This window comes from Ranitomeya variabilis, chromosome 5 (genome assembly GCF_051348905.1).
Source record: "Ranitomeya variabilis isolate aRanVar5 chromosome 5, aRanVar5.hap1, whole genome shotgun sequence".
Taxonomy (NCBI): domain Eukaryota; kingdom Metazoa; phylum Chordata; class Amphibia; order Anura; family Dendrobatidae; genus Ranitomeya; species Ranitomeya variabilis.
The window spans coordinates 517600749-517626460 of NC_135236.1; the positions used below are offsets into that span (position 1 = coordinate 517600749).

Consider the following 25712-nt stretch of genomic DNA (forward strand, 5'->3'; position numbering starts at 1 on the left):
GAGACTGCAGGGCGTAGACCCAAATTCAGAACTGTCCACTATATTCCAGATGGCTTGGACTAAAGATGAGCGAATTGATTTCCGGTTCAGCTTCCAGATCAGTGGTACCTGGCATCTGGACAGGAGGCCCGCCAATCTCTTAGGCTAGTTTCACACTAGCGTTAACTGCAATACGTCGCAAATGCGTCTTTTTGCCGAAAATACGCATCCAGCAAAAGTTCTTGCTGGATACGTTTTTTCGTCATAGCCTAACATTAGCGACGCATTTGCGACGCATTGCCAAACGTCGCGTCCGTTTTGCGACGCTTGGGCGTGTGGTAGCGGACCGTCGGGAGAAAAAAACGTTTTTTGCTCCCGACGGTCCACTTTTTCCGACCGCGCATGCGCGGCCGGAACTCCGCCCCCACCTCCCCGCACTTCCCCGCACCTCACAATGGGGCAGCGGATGCGTGGGAAAAATGCATCCGCTGCCCCCGTTGTGCGGCGGAGACCCCCCTAGCGTCGGGAACGTCGGCCCAACGCACAGCGACGGGTTGTTCCCGACGCTAGTGTGAAACTAGCCTTACTATCCGGTGTGGCTTTTGATTAGCCAGGGCCAGCGTGATGTCATCTATGTTTCCTGCTCATCTCTAGTTGGGGCCCGTGGATTTAGGTTTTGATCACTCATTCTTAGTTGTAGCAGTCAGAATTTGCTCATCTTTATGTTGTAGCAGTCAGAATTTTCTCATAGTTATGTAGCCTTCACTATATGACATTTGGCTTTTTTTGTGTCTGTCATGTTCACATATAGCTTAAATACAATGTTGTTTTCTGCAGGTGTCCACATCAAACTACACAATCTTCTCTGGTTATTGCATTTCATTTGTTCTGTATTTTATAGTACAGAAAAACTTTGATTCTACACTTAAAACTTAAAGTATAGTAGTGTTCAAAATAATAGCAGTGTGTTCAAAAAGAATCACAAAATCTTTATACTAGTTTTTATTTCCAGCATTGGAAACATTGTAAACTGTTTTCAACCTTCCCTCGTCAATGTCATGGCCTGCAAATAGTCCGGATCTCAATCTAATGGAAAATCTTTGGTGGAAGTTGAAGAAAATGGTCCATTACAAGGCTCCAACCTGTAAAGCTGATCTGGCAACAGTAGAGAAAGTTGTACTGTTTCATGCTCATTAAGTCCATGCCCCAGAGACTGCAAGCTGTTATAAAAGCCAGAGGTGGCGCAACAAAATACTAGTGATGTTTGAGTGTTTTTTTTGTTTTTCATGATTCCATAATTTTTTCCTCAGAATTGAGTGACTCCATATTTTTCCCCCTATACTTGGTTAAAAAAGTAACCATTACTGACAACCACATTTTTTGTTCTTGATTTCTTTTAGTGTTTCTTAAAGCCAGAAAGTTGCCATTGGAAATGACTTTAGTTTTGTGCCATGTCTGTGATCTGCTTTTTTCCTACAAAATGAAACAACTGAATGAACATCCTCCAAGGCCGGCGATTCCATAATTTTTGCCAGGTGTTTTAATTTAAAACATGAAGATAAATGTATTTAATTTTTAACTACTTCAGAGAAAATAACAAAAAATGATCATTGGGCTGTTCCAAAAAATAGCAGTGTCTGCATTTGTCTTTACAAACTCACACTATGTACTTTTTTTTTGTGGATTTAGCATTCCTGTGAATCACTAATCTAATATTTAGTTGTATACCCACATTTTTTTAGAACTGCATGGAGTCAACCAACGTCTGGCACCTGTCAACTGTTATTTCAGCCCAGGATGCTTTGACTACATCCCACAATCTTTTGGTATTTGTTGGCTTTGCCTCAGAAACGGCATTTTTGATGTCTATTAGATTAAGGTTCAGGGATTGGGCTGACCACTCCATAACCTTAATTTTGTTGGACTGGGATCAAGATTTTGCTAGTTTACTGGTGTGTTTAGGGTTGTCTTGTTGAATTCAGCGTAGGACAATGTGACCTCTTCAAGTATTTTAATATATGCAAATTGGTCCATGGTCCTGGTATGGGATAAATAGATCCGGCACCATGGTAAGAGAAACATGCCCATATCATGATGCTTGCACCACCATTCTTCACTGTCTTCAGAGTATACTGTGGCTTGAATGTGGTGTCTGTGGCCCTTGGACCCAAAAAGAACAATTTTACTTTCATCAGTCCACAAAATGTTTCTCCATTTCTCTCTAGGCCAGTTCATGTGTTCTTTGGCAAATTGTATCCACTTCAGTACATGTTTTTTTTGTTTTTGTTTTTTTTTTAACAGTGGGACTTTGTAGGGACTTCTTGCTCAGAGATTAGCTACACACCAGCATCTTCTAATTGTAACCGTACTCACAGGTAACTGGAGACTGTCTTTGATAATCCTGGAGCTTGTCATTGGCTGAACCTTTGCCATTCTGGCTATTCTTTCATCCATTCGAATGGTAGTCTTCCGTTTTCTTCAATGTCTCTTTGGTTTGACTTTCCATGTTAAAGCATTGGAGATCATTTTCACCCTCTCCAGTCAACTTTTTAATCAAAGTACGCTGTGCTTCTGAACAAGGTCTCGAACGACCCATATTTCTCAGGCTTTCAAGGAGAAATGCATGTACAACATGTCCTGGCTTCACCCATAAATAAGGGCCACCTGATTCACACCTGTTTCTCCACAGAATGAGTGACCTCACTAATTGACCTCCTCACTTCTATTATCGTGAACACCCTCCCCTTTTGATTATTCTAATACAAAGACAAAAACATGCAGATCATGAATCATGAGCCTGTTGGTTTTTAAGAATCTACTGCACCAACTGGCAAATTGTTTGACATGTGGTAATATACCGTATTTTCCGGACTACAAGACGCACTTCCACCCCCCCCCCCAAAAAAATAGGGGGTGCGTCTAATAGTTGTAATGCAGGCTTACAGCGGCGGCAGAGGTGCGGGGATGAGGAGGCGCAGTGAGCGGGGTCCCTTTCACCGGTGAGGTGATGCAGCAGCCCGGTAAGCAGCAGAGCCGGGTGAATCCTGTTATCGGTGGCGGCGGCCATCTTCCTGAGGCCACGCGTGCGCAGATGGAGTGCTCTGCTTCCCGGGGCTTCAGGAAAATGGCCGCGGGAGGCCGCACATGCGCAGATGGAGATCGCGGTGGCCATTTTCCTGAAGCCGAGTTCGCAGATTTAGATCTGCCGGTAACCACTGCTGCAACCCTCCCATGGACACCAGGCCGTGGCGTCGCCCACCTAAGCAGGAAGGGACCCTGCTCAGGTGCACGCCATACTGCATCACCCCACCTCTGCCGACACCATGCCTCCTGTGACCCTGCTCTTATATAGTTACATAGTTATTAAGGTTGAAGGAAGACTGTAAGTCCATCTAGTTCAACCCATAGCCTAACCTAACATGCCCTAACATGGTCCGGTGCGTCTTATAGTCCGAAAAATACAGTAATTTATACCAAAAACAGTGATTAATCTTCAGTCATATTGAACTGCTATTATTTTGAACACTATTGTATCTGCAGTTTTTTTTTTTTTTTTACAGGTTTTTTTTTTTTTGGGGCCACATAGTTTATCTTGGTCTAAATGTCCAAGCAAAATGGATGTGATTTCATTACATCTCGTCCCTTGGTGCATCTGAAGATGCTGCTGAGTTCTGCGGTTTTGGGTCTTTTTTTCCCCTATATAGGCTTCTATGTGGAGTCTGAAAAAACACAGGTAAAGAAAAAGCTTGGAGCTACAGTGCGATGAAGATGTCAAAGAGAGATTCGTATTTAGAAGCAGGGACTGAGCCCTCAAAACAAGACAGTCCCGCTGAATCCGGGACTGTTTGGCGCTATGGTGAACGGAATTGTTGGAGACTCCATAAAAAAAACAGTTTTCTGGGATTCTGCCCACCATACCAAAAAGGTGCTCAGTGGTATGTGTATAAAACTAGCTTAAAACTGCTTCCACTCTTTTAGGAAGGCTTCAAAATTTTGAAGTGTGTGTAAGAATTTTTTCCCATTCATCCTGAAGAGGATTCGTGAGTTCAGAGATGGATGTTAGATGAGAGCGTCTCGTTCACAATCTCTATTCTAACTCATTACATTACATTAACTCATTACATAAGTGTTGGATGAGGTTGTGGTCAGGACTCTGTGCAACCAGTCAAGTTGTTCTATAACAAATGCAATCGCCATGTCTTTATGGACTTGCATTGTTCACTGTATCAATAATTCTGAAGTAGAAAAGATCCCGTAACAATATTCCTTCTCCACCAAACCTTATAGTTGGCACACAGTAGTAAGGCAGGTAATACTCTAGGTCTGTAACCTTGAGGATGAGTTGCTGTCATTCCCAATTGCTTGCACTTTTCAATACTACTACCCATAGTTGATTGTGGAAAATTGGGGAGGGATGACGAAGTTCCATGAACTGACTTGTAGCAATGGTGGAATCCTATTACAGTATCACGCCCACATTCAGTGAGCTCATTAGAACCAGCCATTCTTTTAGGGGCTAGATTTTATACCTCTGTGACAAAGGGACGGAATGGAAAAATCTGAACTCAATGATTAAGATATGTGTCCCAATACTTTTACCCATTTGTAGGGTTTCTATTAAAATGAATCTGTCAAGGGGATTTATCCCTATAATGCATCAGGAGCGCTTTATCAGGATTCTGCCTTTATTACAACCAAGTGTTGCTGTAGTCTGAAAAAATAATGTTTCTCTAAGGCACATGTGTACACCGGGCTAGACCAGAGCACCGTCACTAATCCCTGCAGTTTACTGGTAACGATAAGAGTGGCATAATTGACCACAAACCAATGTGTGAAGGTAGAGCAGAGGAGAGGAGTAGCCCATCATCTTCTTCTCACACTGGCTTGTCAATCACACTGTTGTGGGCATGATCCCAGCAAACTGCCGAGATGATTTATAGCGCTCCAACACTAATCCACATCAGCTTGCTGGTTCTAAACATTTTTTTTTCCATAGACTGCAGCAATACTTCTTAATAAATGCATTATTAAAAACCTAATTAAGAGGCTAATAAAGCATTCCTAATACATTATTGGGATAAATCCCCTCTAAAGCTAGAATGTGCATATTACTTTATGGTATTTTTGATCTACTTTCCGTACTAGAATCTTTGTAGATATTGGGTTTCCTTTGTTTTTTACCTAAATATGGGAACGTAAAAGAAAGAAATGTTGCCTGAGGCTTCATATTAAAGGGGCTTTCTGGATTTATGGCAATACATTGCCATATTGTGAAGTGTTACACATTTTACTATTATACTAATGTTTCAATTCCTCAACACTTTCAATAAATTTCCCCTCAACAGCCATATGATCTATCTGGCGCTACTGCAGCAAGTATACACCTTCTCTGGGAGTCCCCATACTTGCAGTCACTCACTGTAATAAAAAGGCCCTCTTTACTGCACACTGAACACGTGTAAAATACATATATATCTATCCTGTAGCATTCCCTTAAAGAGGTTGTCCACTATAATCATTGATGACCTATAAAGGATAAGTCAATGCCTGATCGGTTGGTGTCCAGCACCCTCGCCGATCAACTGTTGTTGGTGTCAGCCGTAACTGCTCAATTATGGAGCTGCAACATCTTCGGATAGTGGCCGCAGCTGGGTACTGCACATCTGCCACCTATTCATATCAATGGGAGGCAGATATGCAGGACTCAGCCGTGGACACTTTCAGTAAATGTGCAACTCCGCAATTGAGCATTTGCAGCTGGCGGCCACCGCCAACACCATGCACAGCTGATCGGTGGGGGCGCCAGACCCCGACCGATCAGACATTGATGACCTATCCTAACAATAAGTCAATGATAAAGTAGTAGACAACCTCCTTAAATTAATCTATGAATTTAAAAGGGTTATTCCCCATTCTAAACATTTATGGCACTTCTATTAGACATGCATAGCATAAGTGCTGGGACCTATACTAATTCAGAGGACAGTATAATCATAGAATTGGAAGGATAAGCAACAAAGCCAATTGCTCTGAATTTTGCATATTATGCTTTGAACACCTTTAAAGGGTTTCTACAGGACTTAAAAACATGGTTGCTTCAATTGAATGGATGGGCCTTAGCTTCAATACCATGCACAAGTAAATGTTTTCAGCAAAAAGAAGCCATGATTTCCAGTACCTAAAAGATTCCCCCCTTTTATTAGTATATAATGGATACACTATAGTTGAGTTACATGGCTCCACTGATGCAGTAAAAATATGCCTTTGTATCGTGTTAGCCTGATATAGAGACCCGAGTAGTCTCAAAAGCTTGCTATTTATTACCATTTGCGATGATCAAATGTGCTCATGTCTTCTGTGTGTTGGAAAAATGTTGGAGTTCCCACGGCTGTTTGACAGCCGCAACACATGCCTGTGTTGCCTGTTTGTTGGGAAATCTCTGCATATGTTGTGGCTGTCCAACAACCGTGAGACATGCAGGCACAGGGGCTCAAACATTTTTCGAGCACAACAAAGTCTCCCGCTTAGCACCCGAGCATGCTCGGATAACACCTTATCCCAGCGTGTTCGCTCATCACTAGTTACCTTCTCTTCAGTTCACCATTAATAAGCTTTCAACCACTATGGACTCAAATTTTAATATTTTTCATGGCTCCAATAAAGTCATATAAAAGACAACACCACTGATCTACAAGCCAACTTTTTATTTGCTTTTGAACAGAAATATTGGAACAGATAAAAATGTACAATGACAAAACAAAAGCACAACACAAAAATGAAAAGTGCAAAAACAGACAACCAATATTCAGTCTTGAATACAGACTATATATAAGCATACAATGCGGTACGGGCATCACAGTAAATAACTACAAATTATCTCTATATTTGAAAAACAAAATGGCTAAAGATCTGGGGAATAAAGGTGAAAGGTACAAGGTTCACTGAATTATCAAAACAAAGGTCTTCAGTGACACGTTATAAAACATGAATGTGTGTTATAGTTGGGTAACTTTTAGTGTTTTATTATAACATGGCGTCTGTATATAAAAAGTGCACAAACAAGCTCAATAAGGCACAGACATCGTCTATACAAAGTATTTACCAATCCATTTAAAGTTACAAATCAATAACAGTTTTACAACGATTGTCTTTCTGGAGAGTGGAGTAGGAGAGAGAGGTACACCATAAACCCAATCCAATTACTGGGGTGAAAAAAAGGTGGACGGATTATTTTGGCATGTTAATTGAGACGTGGGAGGCACAACATGGGGAAGATTTTGTGTGAGGAATCAATGATTTTACAATCCTGGGTTTATAGAGTGGTTGACTTGTCCGTAATTCCCTTATATTACATAAACATCACCAGCAGCGGATGCCCGCACATAGGGATTACGTTTGCGTGTATGATATTGTACCTATTACACTTTAGCAGAACTCCTTTTTTTAATTTGCTGAGTTCAAATATAATCCCCAAAACCCTACAACTACAGGACAGTGGAGATATGGCTAAAACTAATCTTCTAGGGAAGACCACCCTGACCATATTCTTCATTCTACAGGCCTTTACAGGAAAAAAAAGGCTTGATCACCATTTTGAGCTGGTCAATTGTGCAGGTGTATTGTGCAAATAACTATTCTGTGTATACACAAATTCCCACGAATATCAGCAGTTGTACGATTGTCAAATTTCCAATTTTTCCAATCAGGCTTGGCCCCATCCCGTCTCGAACACCGCAAATACTGTAACTTCTTCCATAGAAGTCAATGGATGAATGTGACAAAAAGATCATAGGTCTCGTGAATTCCATTAGCCATCAGGGATCAGTGTATGGAACTAGCCTTAATCAGATTCCTCTAAAAAGTCATGATCTCTACAGAATTCTCTTTAACTAACATGCCTAGAACCCTAAGAAGTCCTTCTCTACACATACCGCACCTTCAGATACCACAATCCGTTCTCTACGTCCAAATGTTAAAATCCGCTCCAAGCTATTCTATAGGTAACCTTGATACAAAGGTCAGATACTGTAACACACAAGAAACACAACACCCGGCTAGCTAACACATTGCCTGCTGTGCTACCTCAGCAAGAAGGCCTACATCACACAATAGAAATATAGAAAGATATCGAATGCTTCGTTCACTGAAAAGGCTGCGGTCTTTGCCGTCAGCCTCAAGGGTCTTGGGAGTCTTAAAATTACATCTTGACTTACTGATCAGGCTTAGCCTGCTTTCTAGGTGGAGTATCGGGAGCCACTGACTGGAAAGCAAGTTCCATTTACTGCGTTACACACTATCGTGTATATTCTGGAATCCTGGTTTTCTTTTAATCAAGGCATCCTAGATACAAAACTTCACTTAACTCCACTGTCCCACGAGGAACCTGGGGACAATGAGGTGAGACATACCGCTCACATTGCAGGGTATATAACGGTGCAGTAACCATGAAAACACAGTCAAACCAGTCACTAAAAACCCGTCACATCACTTAGGCACAATAAAAGGTAAAAGTCGCTGGTTCCTAGTAAATTCGTAATGGCTACTTCCACCTTGTGTAGGAGGTTGCACTGGGGTTTTCTTGGTAAAAAGCATCTTTTTCCCTTTCATATGAGAATAAGGAGTGAGGCTAAAGCACCACTTGCTTATTATCTACATCATAAAATAGATTGTCTATGGAACGGATGACTAGAATCCAACAAATGCCACACAGATTCAGATTCATCATTTGCCTTTATATATTTTTTTATCTTGTGATATTCATTGCCTTTTCTGCGCAAAATTCTTTAAAGTGGCTCATGTTTTTCATAAGTTTTGAACAAAAAATGGTCTTTGTTTCTGTCTTTAAAAAAAATAATTTAAAGAGAGACTGGAGTACATTTTTGCAAAAATGTTCCAACTTTTTTAAACGCGCAAATCCTCCCAAGTCACTAATTGAGAGTTATTCACTCAGATAAAATTGGCAAAAATGCAGTGATGAATCAGGCCCCAAAGTGTGCATCCGTATAAAATTTTGACAACTATCTGCTTGAATGGAGAAACAGTAAATAAACTATTGCAGCACTCAACAGACGCAAGAGGATAATTGTCTACAAGACCTCAACATTACCGGGCTTTTTACAAATAATGTAGAGCAATGGGAACCTGCCAAACAGGTTGCAAAGTGTAATGAGCAGCAAAACTAAGACAGATCAACCCATGGAAACCAGTTCCAGTGTCTTTCAACTGTGTGTCCTCGATTCCAGTTGACTATGTCAATAAGGCACCAGACTATGAATTTTGGGATAATCTTGACTAAAAATTCTAGCAGAAATCTAAATCTAGTTCTCACCAAATACATCGTTGCGATATATGGAGGCATCAAACTTCACATCGTAGACTAGTTGCAGTCATGTGAGCATCTCGAAAACTCCGGTGGTCATGAGTTTCTTGGTGTTTCTTCCCTAAGGGAGTTCTCATGGGCTATTACTATAGATGAAGACAGAAATCAGCATGACCAGAACAAGAGTCTCAGAAATTACAATGATGATTGAGATCAAAGAGCATCATTCCTTTTTAGTTATGACACTAGACCAATGGAGCTCATGGACCACCACCCCTGACACTTTGTACAAGGCTGTATAAATATGGTATAGTGTAGTGGTTTGGTAATCCAACTGCTGGGAAAAAAATCATGCTTTTAAAATGTTTCTTGTAATTCTCAAACAAGGTCCATAATGTGGACAATACTGCTAATGGTGTTGATCCCAATCTGGTACTGGCAGAGACTTGGGTGGAGATGAAAATCTGAAGTCACGTCTCTGCCAGATTCCCTGCGCCTGGTTTATGACATTGGAAGGCACTACTTTATGTACTGATAAATGATGATTCACTTAAAGGGGCCTTGGGGAATATCATTTTGGTCTCATTGCACCCCTGAGTAAAGGCACCTCCACAACCATAACGATGGTGAGCTGGATGGTTTAATAAGGACAACCTGAACAATTGCTTTGTGACCCTGTACTAGAGGTTTTCCTTAATCAACTGGCCATGAGTAAGGACACTGGCACGTCAGTATTGTGCCACATTACTACTATTATGTTTAATCCCAGAGCCAATATATAAAGCATTGTTTTCCACTGAGGGCAGATCCCTGATTGGACTCTATATTTTCTTAAAAGTCAGCACACAATACATCCCTGTGAAACGCCAGACTCAATTTTTAAGGACGATATGTTTTGATGACGTCTTTTATCACCCTCCGGCAGATGGGGCAACACGCGTTCATTTGCCTCTTCAACTTCAGCCCACAACTGCTGCACAGACACATGTGGCCACAAGTATAGATGACCGTTTCGACTTCATTATCAAAGCACACTGCACATTCTCCATCTTTACTTCCTTGAGGTTCCGGTGCAAACACTGGAGATACGGGTGGGCTCAGCGGAGAACTAGGAGCAGTCACTGTAAATGGGAAATGAAAATGGTAAGGGATTTTGTAATTTCAAAGAACCCCACTAAAACCCCCCCTCACCAATACATATTCTAATATATTGACAAGTTCGTATGATTGTTTCAGGTGTATGATGGCCCCTGAAAACTGATTTTCGGGAAAGTCAAGAATCCGGCAAATCCAACTTTGGTCTGCAGCTCGCTTTGTTCTCCAGGAGATAAGCTGCCATCAGACTTGTCCGATGGCAGCCATCTCATTAAGAACATAGGAGCGCTTGGCTGAATAAGCGTTCCTGTGTATGACAGAGTTGGGCAAGATGGCAGCTGGCCGAAAGATCAGCCAAAGCATATTTGGCCAACAGGCATCTAATGAGTATGGTGGCTGTGGAGACAGCATTGTATCTTAATTAACCAGAAGACTATTTTTAGCAAGCCAGGAAGTATAGACTGATATCTGTATGTTGACTTTTGAATTCATATGTTAGTCTACAAAACAGACTTTTGCTTGTGTAACCTGTAATATTGCCTTGTAAGCTGACATTTCATATAACATTGTGCTCTTATCCTTGATGACTAGTGATGTTTACTGATATACTAATTATGCATTGTGTAGGCCAGATAGTTTGGTGACTTCGCAAACAAAGGAGGAAAAACTATGCGAATAGATTAATCAAGCAATGCTACTTGATCACATCTCCACTCTCACCCTCTATGTCAATATTGAAGGAAGGACAATTGTTAAGGATAAAAAGAGAGAGAGACCTACAGGACTGCTGCCAATACATTATGGCTCCATCACGAGGGACACAGATCTATCTTTTTACAGGTAACAAACTAGGAGACCTTGGCCCCGGTTGGAAGAATACGTATATATGTCCCATTAACCATCGCTGAACCAGGGATATGTTTGGAGAAAGCCAGGATTGGGACCCGCCTGTCACCTGACTCCATGGAGATGTTCAGAGAAGCCAGGTTGGGACTCTCAGGTCAACTGGCCTTGTACCTCAATGGACTCATTGAGGTACAGCTGCCATTATCCCGGCGAGTCAGCGGAAGGGTGAGACACTAATGTGCACCATCTTGGGGTATTTTGCTGGGACGGTTCTACGTGTTATCTGCCTGTTTTGTGTTTCAATAAAGCATTGCCACAGTTTTACCCTCACCCTGTGATATCTGAGTAGCGTTATGCCCACGTTTAGCTGGAGATTTACAGACCAGAATACAGAGCACAGCATTTCATATAGGGAGCGGTAATAAGTTATAGTTTAGGTGACAGAAAATGAAAAAACTCAAGTCAAGAAGACACGCTCACTAGTCCTGGTGCCAAATGTAATCACATCTTTTAGACACAAATACAGTTGAACACTGTGGCGCCGGGGCTAGGGAAGAGCAGCCCCAACCCAGACGCACAACAAGGTGAGGAGGTAAGCATGCTGCTGAGGTCATCACTCTGCTGCAATCTATCATTTCTCCTATATTCAAATGTAATCGCATCTTTTAGACACAAATACAGTTGAACACTGTGGCACCGGGGCTAGGACAGAGAAGCCCCAACCAAGACGAACAACAACGTGAGGAGGTCAGCTTACTGCTGAGGTCACCACACTGCTGCCTGCGCTGCATAGGCAGCAGAGACGTCGGATCTCGGTAAGCACTCCACGGAGAAGCCAAAGGTTAAACGTGCTTAAACATAATTTTAGATGAGGAGACCTAAGGGATGGCAGTGTGTGTGTAACTAACAAGACACATGAGCGAGGGGTAGTAGTGTGGGTGGACTTTATGAAGAGGGCAGCAATGTGGAGGGAATATTATGGAAAGGAGCAGTTGGGATATATTGCAGAGTATGAGGGCGGGGGGTATATTATGGAGTGTGGCAGTGTGTGAGGGTGGGGGTATATTATGGAGAGGGTGTGTGTTACTATGGAGAGGCTTATAGTCTGTGTGGGGGGGTGGCGGTATGGACAGGGGGCAATGTGGGGGGAATAATATGGAGAAGGGCTGTGTGGGGGGACATTATGGAGAGGGATATATTATGGAGAGGGGCCGCACAGGTAGAGTAGAAGTTGGGAGCTGAAGGTGAAATGTGCTTTATTCTAGAGGAAGGGGCCAGGGCAAAAGGGTTGGGTTTACTGCAAGGGCACAAAAAAAGGTAATGGAGGACATTTTGAGGCAATGAAGGACATTATGGAATTACTGAAAAGGAGCATTTGGGGATGATATTATTGAAAGGGGCAGTGTGGGGATTTATTATGGCAAAAGGCTGTGAGGAGGTATATGATGGAGGGGGGCTGTGAGGGGGTTTATTATTGAGAGGGACAGTGTGAAGGATTTATTATGGAGAGGGGCAGTGTGAGGGGTTAATTATGGAGAGAGGCAGTGTGAGAGGTTAATTATGGAGAGAGGCAGTATGGGGTTAATTATGGAGAGGGGTAGTGAGGAGGGTATAATTATAGAGATGGGCAGTGTGGGGGTTATCAGAGAGAGGGGCAGCATGGGGGAGATATTTTGTGTAGGAATGACAATGAGGGGCAATTATTTATTCAGAGGCAGAGCATAAGAGATATTTATATTTATGGGGCAGTATAATGTTACTATTATATTTAAGGGCACAATGTCGGGATGTACTGCTGAAGAAGGAGAAGGGGGAAGTCTGGAGAGATGAACTCAGTGCATGAAATCTCATAGCGTTTGGAAAAAAATGGAGAAGAAAAGAAGGTGAACGACTTAAAATCAGAACAGATGTTATCTATAAAGTAGAACAATTTTCCTGGCAGTTGTGGACGACATTTTTATTGGTCTACCTGACCGTGGTTTTGTTTTTACAGATCCCCTGATTTTCCATTTGTTAATCACAGTTTGAACACTGCTGACTGGCATTATCAATTCTTTGGATATCTTTTTGTATCCCTTTCCTGTTTTATACAGTTCAACTACCTTTTCCGGTAGATCCATTGACAATTCTTTTGCTTTCCCCATGACTCACAATCCATAACTGTCAGTGGCTGGATGAAGGATGCAAGAGTCTGTCTGGATCCCAGACACTCACTCAGCTTTTATGCACACACACTGATTACAAGCAAACAGGTCACAGGTGAGGATGTTAGCTTTAGTAGCCATTGAAATCCATTTGTGTCAACTTCTGTGCATATTATCAGGCCAAAATCACCAGGGTATGTGAACTTTTGATCAGGGTCATTTGGATGTTTTGGGTTGTCATTATACATAGTTATTAAGGTTTAAGGAAGACTTAAAGTCCATCTAGTTCAACCCTTAGCCTAACCTAACATGCCCTAACATGTTCATCCAGGGGAAGGCAAAAAAAACCCATGTGGCAAACAGTAAAGGCCCCGTCACACACAGCAACGCTGCAGCGATACAGACAACGATGCTGATTGCTGCAGCGTCGCTGTTTTGTCGCTGTGTGGTCGCTGGGGAGCCGTCACACAGACAGCTCTCTCCAGCGACCAACGATCAGGGGAACGACTTCGGCATCGTTGAAACTGTCTTCAACGATGCCGAAGTCCCCCTGCAGCACCCGGGTAACCAGGGTAAACATCGGGTTACTAAGCGCAGGGCCGCGCTTAGTAACCCGATGTTTACCCTGGTTACCAAAAAAAACAAACAGTACATACTCACCATCTGATGTCCGTCAGGTCCCTTGCCGTCCGCTTCCTGCTCTGACTGAGCCGCCGTACAGTGAGAGCAGAGCGCAGCGGTGACGTCACTGCTGTGCTGCGCTCTCACTGTACGGCCGGATCTCAGTCAGAGCAGGAAGCAGCCGGCAAGGGACCTGACGGACATCAGATGGTGAGTATGTACTGTTTGTTTTTTTTTACATTTACGCTGGTAACCAGGGTAAACAACGGGTTACTAAGCGCGGCCCTTTGCTTAGTAACCCGATGTTTACCCTGGTTACCAGTGAAGACATCGCTGGATCGGTGTCACACACACCGATTCAGCGATGTCAGCGGGACCTCAACGACCAAAAAACGGTCCAGGCCATTCCGACACGACCAGCGATCTCGCAGCAGGGGCCTGGTCGCTGGTACGTGTCACACATAGCAAGATCGCTACTGAGGTCGCTGTTGCGTCACAAAACTTGTGACTCAGCAGCGATCTCGCTAGCGATCTCGCTATGTGTGACGGGGCCTTAAGCTCCACCATGGGGAAAAAAATTCCTTCCCGACCCCACATACGGCAATCAGACTAGTTCCCTGGATCAACGCCTTATCAAGGAATCTGATATATATATCCTGTAACATTATACTTTTCCAGAAACGTATCCAGTCCCCTCTTAAATTTAAGTAATGAATCACTCATTATGATTTAAAAAGAGACAAACCATGAGTGGAGAAAAAGTTTTGGTGTTAAAATTCATATCCTCTGAAAAAAGGCCAAGAAAGCAAAAATTCTGGTGGGGTATGTAAACTTTAGAGCATAACTGTATCGACGGTGGTTCTGGAGCTGCATTCATGTGCTGACTGTGGTTCTGAACTTGTACACATGCAGCAATGAATAATGTGCTTCATAGCTATGTTAAAACTTAAAAATCCTCAAAAACTTAGATATTTGAGATTATGAGGCAGATTTGGCAAATTACTGCTCCAAAAACTCTGTTTAAGTTAATGTGTGTTCACACTAATTTATTTTTTTTTTTTTAGCAGAAACTCTACAAATCCTCCTCAAAACTTGGTTCTAGTGATGATTGATGTACCAACAGTGGTTCTGGTGCTGTATTCATGTAATTGCCCCTTTACATTTTTTTGGTGGCTCTCAGGATTTGTTTAGTATGGCAATGTGACCCTTGGCCTGAAAAATGTTGTGCACCCCTGTTGTAGAGAATACTGGGTAACATGCAGGTTTGTGTCGGGCTGCATCCAACCATCCTCCCATTTGTTGCAATATTTTCTGGAGAGGTGACAAATGAATGACTTATATTTGTATCCTACATACCTAAAGATGACTCAGAAGCTGAAGAGGAGCGGTTCACACTAAAGGCCATATCTGAATCGCTGTCATACTGGGAACCACTTGGAGATCCAGATGGAGAAAGCACATTGGACTGTACAGTTCCTAAAGGAAGGAGGAAGAAGATTATGAAACTATCGGAAGCTTTATTCAAAACATGTCTACACCACGCATAGTCATTAGGCAATTTGTATTTTTGATAAATAATTTTATTATAGAACCACTACAGTGCCATCTGTCAATCCAAAAGTTAATAAATCTGAATATTTAACCCCTTCATGACCCAGCCTATTTTGGCCTTAATGACCTTGCCATTTTTTGCAATTCTGACCAGTGTCCCTTTATGAGGTAATAACTCAGGAACGCTTCAACGGATCCTAGCGATTCTGAGATTGTTTTTTCGTGACATATTGGGCTTCATGTTAGTGGTAAATTTAGGTCGATAATTTCTGAGTTTATTTGTGAAAAAAACGGAAATTTGGCGAAAATTTTGAAAATTTTGCAATTTTCACATTTTGAATTTGTATTCTGTTAAACCAGAGAGTTATGTGACACAAAATAGTTAATAAATAACATTTCCCACATGTCTACTTTACATCAGCACAATTTTGGAAATACATTTTTTTTTTGCTAGGAAGTTATAAGGGTTAAAATTTGACCAGTGATTTCTCATTTTTACAACAAAATTTACAAAACCATTTTTTTTAGGGACCACCTCACATTTGAAGTCAGTTTGAGGGTTCTATATGGCTGAAAATACCCAAAAGTGACACCATTCTAAAAACTGCACCCCTCAAGGTGCTCAAAACCACATTCAAGAAGTTTATTAACCCTTCAGGTGTTTCACAGCAGCAGAAGCAACATGGAAGGAAAAAATGAACATTTAACTTTTTAGTCACAAAAATGATCTTTTAGCAACAATTTTTTTATTTTCCCAGCGGTAAAAGGAGAAACTGGACCACGGACGTTGTTGTCCAATTTGTCCTGAGTACGCTGATACCTCATATGTGGGGGTAAACCACTGTTTGGGCGCACGGCAGGGCTCGGAAGGGAAGGAGCGCCATTTGACTTTTTGAATGAAAAATTGGCTCCAATCTTTAGCGGACACCATGTCACGTTTGGAGAGCCCCCGTGTGCCTAAACATTGGAGCTCCCCCACAAGTGACCCCATTTTGGAAACTAGACCCCCCAAGGAACTTATCTAGAAGCATAGTGAGCACTTTAAACCCCCAGGTGCTTCACAAATTGATCCGTAAAAATGAAAAAGTACTTTTTTTTCACAAAAAAATTATTTTTGCCTCAATTTTTTCATTTTCACATGGGCAACAGGATAAAATGGATCCTAAATTTTGTTGGGCAATTTCTCCTGAGTACACCAATACCTCACATGTGGGGGTAAACCACTGTTTGGGCACATGGTAAGGCTCGGAAGGGAAGGAGCGCCATTTGACTTTTTGAATGAAAAATTATCTCCATCGTTAGCGGACACCATGTCGCGTTTGGAAAGCCCCTGTGTGCCTAAACATTGGAGCTCCTCCACAAGTGACCCCATTTTGGAAACTAGACCCCCCAAGGAACTCATCTAGAGGCATAGTGAGCACTTTAAACCCCCAGGTGCTTCACAAATTGATCCGCAAAAATGAAAAAGTACTTTTTTTTTCACACAAAATTTCTTTTAGCCTCAATTCTTTCATTTTCACATGGGCAACAGGATAAAATGGATCCTAAAATTTGTTGGGCAATTTCTCCTGAGTATGCCGATACCTCATATGTGGGAGTAAACCACTGTTTGGGTGCACGGCAAGGCTCGGAAGGGGAGGCGTGCCATTTGACTTTTTGAATGGAAAATTAGCTCCAATCGTTAGCAGACACCATGTCGCGTTTGGAGAGCCCCTGTGTGCCTAAACATTGGAGCTCCCCTACAAGTGACCCCATTTTGGAAACTAGACCCCCCAAGGAACTTATCTAGATGCATAGTGAGCACTTATAACCCCCAGGTGCTTCACAGAAGTTTATAACGCAGAGCCGTGAAAATAAAAAAATAATTTTTCTTTCCTCAAAAATGATTTTTAGCCCAGAATTTTTTATTTTCCCAAGGGTAATAGGAGAAATTGGATCCCAAATGTTGTTGTCCAGTTTGTCCTGAGTACGATGATACCCCATATGTGGGGGTAAACCACTGTTTGGGCGCACGGCAGGGCTCGGAAGGGAAGGCACGCCATTTGGCTTTTTGAATGGAAAATTAGCTCCAATCATTAGCGGACACCATGTCGCGTTTGGAGAGCCCCTGTGTGCCTAAACATTGGAGCTCCCGCACAAGTGACCCCATTTTGGAAACTAGACCTCCCAAGGAACTAATCTAGATGTGTGGTGAGCACTTTGAACCCCCAAGTGCTTCACAGAAGTTTATAACGCAGAGCCGTGAAAATAAAAAATGTGTTTCCTTTCCTCAAAAATATTTTTTTAGCCCAGAATTTTTTTATTTTTGCAAGAGTAACAGAAGAAATTGGACCCCAAAAGTTGTTGTCCAGTTTCTCCTGAGTACGCTGATACCCCATATGTGGGGGTAAACCACTGTTTTGGCACACGTCGGGGTTCGGAAGGGAAGTAGTGACGTTTTGAAATGCAGACTTTGATGGAATGCTCTGCAGGCATCAGGTTGCGTTTGCAGAGCCCCTGATGTGCCTAAACAGTAGGAACTCCCTACAAGTGACTCCATTTTGGAAACTAGACCCCCAAGGGAACTTATCTAGATGTGTGGTGAGCACTTTGAACCCCCAAGTGCTTCACAGAAGTTTATAACGCAGAGCCGTGAAAATAAAAAATGTGTTTCCTTTCCTCAAAAATATTTTTTTAGCCCAGAATTTTTTTATTTTTGCAAGAGTAACAGGAGAAATTGGACCCCAAAAGTTGTTGTCCAGTTTCTCCTGAGTACGCTGATACCCCATATGTGGGGGTAAACCACTGTTTTGGCACACGTCGGGGTTCGGAAGGAAAGTAGTGACGTTTTGAAATGCAGACTTTGATGGAATGCTCTGCGGGCATCAGGTTGCGTTTGCAGAGCCCCTGATGTGCCTAAACAGTAGGAACTCCCTACAAGTGACTCCATTTTGGAAACTAGACCCCCAAGGGAACTTATCTAGATGTGTGGTGAGCACGTTCAACCCCCAAGTGCTTCACAGAAGTTTACAACGCAGAGCCGTGAAAATAAAAAATCATTTTTCTTTCCTCAAAAAAGATGTTTTAGCAAGCAATTTTTTATTTTCACAAGGGTAACAGGAGAATTTGGACCCCAATATTTGTTGCCCAGTTTGTTGTGAGTACGCTCATACCCCATATGTGGGGGTAAACCACTGTTTGGGCGCACGTCAGGGCTCGGAAGGGAAGTAGTGACATTTGAAATGCAGACTTTGATGGAATGGTCTGCGGGCGTCACATTGCATTTGCAGAGCCCCTGATGTGCCTAAACAGTAGAAACCCCCCACAAGTGACCCCATTTTGGAAACTAGACCCCCCAAGGAACTTATCTAGATGTGTGGTGAGCACTTTCAACCCCCAAGTGCTTCACAGAAGTTTATAACGCAGAGCCGTGAAAATAAAAAATAATTGTTCTTTCCTCAAAAATTATGTTTTAGCAAGTAATTTTTTATTTTTGCAAGGGTAACAGGAGAAATTGGACCCCAACAGTTGTTGCCCAGTTTGTCCTGAGTACGCTGGTACCCCAAATGTGGGGGTAAACCACTGTTTGGGCGCACGTCGGGGCTTGGAAGGGCGGGAGCACCATTTGACTTTTTGAACGCAAGATTGGCTGGAATCAATGGTGGCGCCATGTTGCGTTTGGAGACCCCTGATGTGCCTAAACAGTGGAAACCCCTCAATTCTAACTTCAACACTAACCCCAACACACCCCTAATCCTAATCCCAACTGTAGCCATAACCCTAATCACAACCCTAACCCCAACACACCCCTAACCACAACCCTAACCGCAACACACCCGTAACCCTAATTCCAACCCTAATCCTAACCCTAATCCCAACCGTAACCCTAATCCCAACCCTAACCACAACTGTAACCCCAACACACTCCTAACCCTATCCGTAACCCTAACCACAAGCCTAATCTTAACCCTATTTCAAACCCTAGCCCTAATTCCAACCCTAACTCTAATTCCAACCCTAACCCTAAGGCTATGTGCCCACGTTGCGGATTCGTGTGAGATTTTTCCGCACGATTTTTGAAAAATCTGCAGGTAAAAGGCACTGCGTTTTACCTGCGGATTTACAGCAGATTTCCAGTGTTGTTTTGTGCGGATTTCACCTGCGGATTCCTATTGAGGAACAGGTGTAAAACGCTGCGGAATCCGCACAAAGAATTGACATGCTGCGGAAAATACAACGCAGCGTTTCTGCACGGAATTTTTCGCACCATGGGCACAGCGGATTTGGTTTTCCTTAGGTGTACATGGTACTGTAAACTTGATGGAAAACTGCTTCGAATTCGCAGCGGCCAATCCGCTACGGATCCGCGGCCAATCCGCTGCGGATCCGCTGCCAATCCGCTACCGATCCGCTGCGGATCCGCGGCCGATCCGCTGCGGATCCGCTGCGGATCCGCGGCCGATCCGCTGCGGATCCGCGGCCGATCCGCTCTGTGTGCACATGCCATAACCCTACCCCTAACCCTACCCGTAACCCTAACCCTACCCCTAGTTCTAACCCTAGTTCTAACCCTAACCCTAGTGGAAAAAAAAAAAATAAAAAATTCTTTATTTTATTATTGTCCCTATGGGGGTGATAAAGGGGGGGGGGGTTATTTATTATTTTTTTTATTTTGATCGCTGTGATAGAACCTACCACAGCGATCAAAATGTACCTGTAAGGAATCTGCCGACTGGCAGATTCGGCGGGCGCACTGAGCATGCGCCCGCCATTTTCCAAGATGGCGGCGCCCAGCGAGGAGACGGCCGGACACCGGGAGGATCGGTAAGTATGAAGGGGTGGTGGGGGGGTGGATCGGAGCACAGGGGGGGTGATCGGAGCACAGGGGGGGGGGGATCCTGAGCAAGGAGGGAGCGGACAGCAGGACGGGGGAGCCGGCAGGCGGACGGAGGGGACCGGAGGACTAACGGAGGGCTGGGGGGGCGATCGGTGGGTGTGGGGGGGGTGACTTCAGGTTTTCCAGCCATGGCCGATGATATTGCAGCATCGGCCATGGCTGGATTGTAATATTTCACCAGTTTTTTAGGTGAAATATTACAAATCGCTCTGATTGGCAGTTTCACTTTCAACAGCCAATCAGAGCGATCGTAGCCACGGGGGGGTGAAGCCACCCCCCCTGGGCTGAAGCACCACTCCCCCTGTCTCTGCAGATCGGGTAAAATGGGAGTTAACCCCTTCACCCGATCTGCAGGGACGCGATCCCTCCATGACGCATACGCTGCGTCATAGGTCGCTTTGGCACCGACTTTCATGACGCAGCGTATGCGTCAAAGGTCGCTAAGGGGTTAAGAAAGTAAAAGTGAGGTTTTGCCTTCCTTAGCGAACATCTGTGTGCAGAATTAATGAGCAAGTATTAGTGAGCAGAATTATGTAACTAAATGAAAAACGTAAATTTTCCCATCTCACTTGCATACAGTTATATGAAAAAGTTTGGGCACCCCTATTAATCTTAAGCTTAAAGGGAACCTGTCACCCCGTTTTTTGAAGATGAGCTAAAAATAGCGTTAAATAGGGGCAGAGCTGGGCGTTACATTAGTGTCTTTGTGTGCCTTTATTACCCACCTATGCTGCTGAAATATCTATGTAAAGTCGCCGTTTTCTGCTGTCACTCACGCTGGTCTGGTCCTATGGGCGTGGTGACAGCGCTGTTTCTCCCCCAGATCAGGCTCATCATTCCGTTGGTGGTGTAGTGGTGTGCGCATGTCCAAAAGGCTAATCCACTGCCCAGGAGATGAAAAACAGCGAGATCTGCGCTATTCAGCCGTTTACCGGTGGGCGCGGCCATCTTTCCTGTGGCCGCGCGTGCGCAGATGGAGCGCTCTTCTGCTGCCCGGGGCTTCAGGAAAATGGCCGCGGGATTCCGCGCGTGCGCAGATGGAGATCGCGGCGGCCATTTTCCTGAAGCCCCGGGCAGCAGAGCGCTCCATCTGCGCACGCGCGGCCACAGAAAAATGGCTGCGCCCACCAGTAAACGGCTGAATAGCGCAGATCGCGCTCTTTTTCATCTCCTGGGCAGTGGATATTCTCTGTTGGACATGCGCACACCACTACGCCACCAACGGAATGGTGAGCCTGATCTGGGGGAGAAACAGCGCTGTCACCACGCCCATAGGACCAGACCAGCGTGAGTGACAGCAGAAAACGGCGACTTTACAAAGATATTTCAGCAGCATAAGTGGGTAATAAAGGCACACAAAAGACACTAATGTAACGCCCAGCTCTGCCCCTATTTAACGCTATTTTTAGCTCATCTTCAAAAAACGGGGTGACAGGTTCCCTTTAATGTTTTATAAAAATTGGTTTTTTTTTTGCAACAGCTATTTCAGTTTCATATATCTAATATCTGTTGGACACAGTAAGGTTTCTGCCTTGAAATGAGGTTTATTGTACTAACAGAAAATGTGCAATCTGCATTCAAACAAAATTTGACAGGTGCATAAGTATGGGCACCTCACCAGAAAAGTGACATTAATATTTAGTAGATCCTCCTTTTGCAAAAATAACAGCCTCTAGTTGCTTCCTGTAGCTTTTAATGATTTCCTGGATCCTGGATGAAGGTATTTTTGACCATTCCTCTTTACAAAACAATTCCAGTTCAGTTAAGTTTGATGGTCGCCGAGCATGGACAGCCCTCTTCAAATGATCCCACAGATGTTCAATGATATTCAGGTCTGGGGACTGGGATGGCCATTCCAGAACAGTGTAATTGTTCCGCTGTATGAATGCCTGAGTAGATTTGGAGCGGTGTTTTGGATCATTGTCTTGCTGAAAGATCCATCCCCTGTGTAACTTCAACTTTGTCACGGATTCATGAACATTATTGTGAAGAATCTGCTGATACTGAAAGGAATCCATACGTCCCTCAACTTTAACAAGATTCCCGTTGCCGGCATTGGCCACACAGCCCCAAAGCATGATGGAACCTCAACCAAATTTTACTGTGGGTAGCAAGTGTTTTTCTTGGAATGCTGTGTTTTTTTGCCGCCATGCATAACGCCTTTTTGTATGACCAAACAACTCAATCTTGGTTTCATCAGTCCACAGGACCTTCTTCCAAAAAGAAATTGGCTTCTCCAAATGTGCTTTTGCATACCTCAGCCGGCTCGGTTTGTGGGGTGCTTGCAGAAACGGCTTCTTTTGCATCACTCTCCCATACAGCTTCTCCTTGTGCAAAGTGCGTTGTATAGTTGACCGATGCACAGTGACACCATCTGCAGCAAGTTGATGCTGCAGCTCTCTGGAGGTGGTCTGAGGTTTGTCCTTGACTGATCTCACCATTCTTCTCTGCCTTTCTGATGTTTTCTTGGCCTGCCACTTCTGGCCTTAACAAGACCTGTGTTCTTCCATTTCCTTACCATGTTCCTCACAGTGGAAATTGACAGGTTAAATCTCTGAGACAGCTTTTTGTATCCTTCCCCTGAACAACTATGTTGAATAATCTTTGTTTTCAGATCATTTGACAGTTGTTTTGAGGAGCCCATGATGCCACTCTTCAGAGGAGATTCAAACAGGAGAACAACTTGCAAGTGGCCACGTTAAGTAGCTTTTCTCATGACTGCATACACCTGGCTATGAAGTTCAAAGCTCAATGAGGTTACAAAACCAAAAAAAGTGCTTTAGTAAGTCAGTAAAAAGTAGGTAGGAGTATTTTAAACAAGACAATGATAAGGGTGCCCATACTTATGCACCTGTCAAATTTTGTTTGAATGCAGATTGCACATTTTCTGTTAGTACAATAAACCTCATTTCAAGGCAGAAACATTACTGTGTCCAACAGTTATTAGATATATGAAACTCAAATAGCTGTTGCAAAAAAAACAATTTTTATAAAACATTAAGCTTAAGATTAATAGGGGTGCCCAAACTTTTTCATATAACTGTATTTTCATCTGTTTAACAGAGTAATAACCAAACTAAAAATATACAAAATAAAAAAATATCAGTGACCAACAAAGCCACCCTTCTTTTAAATGACAGCCATAAGCCTTCCATCCATGGAGTTTTTCAGTTTCTTAATCTGTTAATCAACTTTTCGGGAAGCACCAACCACAGCCTCCCAAACACTGATCAGAGAGGAGACAGTTTTCCTGCTCCATAAATCTCCCGTTTAAGAAGGGACAACAAGTTCTCAATAAGGTTTAGGTAAGGGGAGGAAGGGGGCCATTTCTTTATTCCTTCATCTTTAAGGCCCGCACACTGACAGCCAAGCAGAGGAGATGGACTCATGCAATAGAGCTTTGTCCTGCATAAAAATCATGGTTTGCTTGAAAAATGCAGACTTTATCTTGTGCCACTGCTTGAAGAAAGGGTTTAAAAACTGGTAGTAGGTTTGGGAGTTGACCAAGTCATTCTTCATCCCGAAAAGGTTCAATTAGTTTGTCTTTAATATTACCAGCCCATAGCAGTACCCAGCCATCACCTTGCTGGTGTCTAAGTGGAAGTCGAGGTATTTGCCAGTTACTGATTCATTCAGGCTCATCCATGTGGGCCATCAAGAGTCATTCATCAATCCATAAAACCTTTGAAAAACTATTCAGATATTTATTCTTGATGGTTCTGTGATCACATCCCAATATCTTAGATTCAAGATTGCTGCATCCCTCTGTAAGACTTAATTTTTTACTTTTCAGAGTCAGTCAAATCTCTTTTTTGGCCAATTTTACCCGAAGACAACAAGCTGCCTAATAATTCTGCACACCTTGATAAAAGGTGTTGTATCCTTAGTCTACACCCGCCCTCATTACTCGTCACCTGATCTGCTTCATCCAATAAGCTTTTAAAGTTTATACAGCTTGGAGTTGGAAATCTGCATAAAAATTAGGATATGGTCAAAATACTCCCTCGCCTAATAATTGTGCACACAGTATATGCTCTGATTTACTAAACAAAATAAACAGGAACACTAAACACAGAAAATGCACAACTAAATATTTTAAGCCAATCTAAGAAAATTTCTCTTCCTTTTCTTTGATCCTATATTGTCCCATATTTGAATTATGGCAAAACTGATAAATATATAGAGATATCTTGTGACTCTTAGGAGATCAGCTGTGTCCCCTCTTCCTCATCACCATCTTGTATGTGACATGTAAAACGACTGGCTGCAGCAGGAGCCTCTCCCCACTGTCCTGCCCCCTCTGCAAAGGGGTGGAGCTTTATCCCGCCACCAGTTCAAGCCCCTATGTTGTCTCTAAGATTTCTACAATACAGACTTGTTTCACAATAATGCAAAAAAGATGTAGACTAACAGGAAGAATAAATTAAACAGGAAATGTAGTCAAACATTTATTTTAGTGTGGGGTCCACGTAAATAAAAGTGGAATCCCAAATGCTTTGATATATAACAGAGCGCTCTCCCCAGGTCTGGTCCCGGCTCTTCTACATTCTTAGTGTTCAGGATCTTGTCACATCAGTGTGAATTAATGATGAAGCCAATCACTGAGCGCAGAAGATTTCACTATTTACATTGACAGAGCAACTTAGCTCAGTGATTGGCTTCAGCGGTGATGTGAGATGCCGAACTGATGTCACTACTGCAGCCAAAACACAGGAGGAGTGGTGGAGAGATGACGCTGGTCCCAAATAGTGTGAATACCTGGTGTATGTGTATATGTATATATGTGTGTGTGTATATGTATGTATGTATGTATGTATGTATGTATGTATGTATGTATGTATGTATGTATGTATGTATGTGTGTGTGTGTGTGTGTGTGTGTGTGTGTGTGTGTGTGTGTGTGTGTGTGTGTGTGTGTGTGTGTGTGTGTATACACATGTATATCTATCTATCTAATATATAAAGCTGTATGTGTGTATGTATGTATGTGTGTATGTCCGGGATTGGCATCTGAACCGTCGCAGCTACAGCCACAAAATTTTGCACAGTCACATGTCTGGACCCCGAGAGCGTCATAGGCTATGTTGTGAGGTGAAATTTTAACCCCGTGCTTTCCAATTCACCAAACAATTTTGCCCCTATCTACATAATGGGGAAAAAGTGAAAGGAAAAGTGTTGGAGGCAAATTGACAGCTGCCAGATGTGAACAAGGGGGACTTAAAGAATGAGAGCGATGGCGCCAAAGAGTATATACTGTACAGTTGCTAAGGTGGGGCCCCGAC

General features: G+C 43.1%; 1 protein-coding gene across 1 annotated transcript in view; it reads right to left on the reverse strand.

Annotated features, from left to right (window-relative positions):
* Positions 1-6668: 6668 nt before the first annotated feature.
* The window catches only part of NEURL1B (neuralized E3 ubiquitin protein ligase 1B), a 78010-nt gene continuing 58966 nt past the window's right edge, over positions 6669-25712 (reverse strand). The window contains exons 4-5 of the mRNA XM_077265786.1: positions 15361-15480; positions 6669-10419 (exon numbers count right to left, since the gene is read on the reverse strand). Of these exons, the coding sequence (XP_077121901.1) occupies positions 10178-10419; positions 15361-15480 (362 nt within the window). The 3' untranslated portion in view covers positions 6669-10177. The remainder of the gene's footprint in view (positions 10420-15360; positions 15481-25712) is intronic.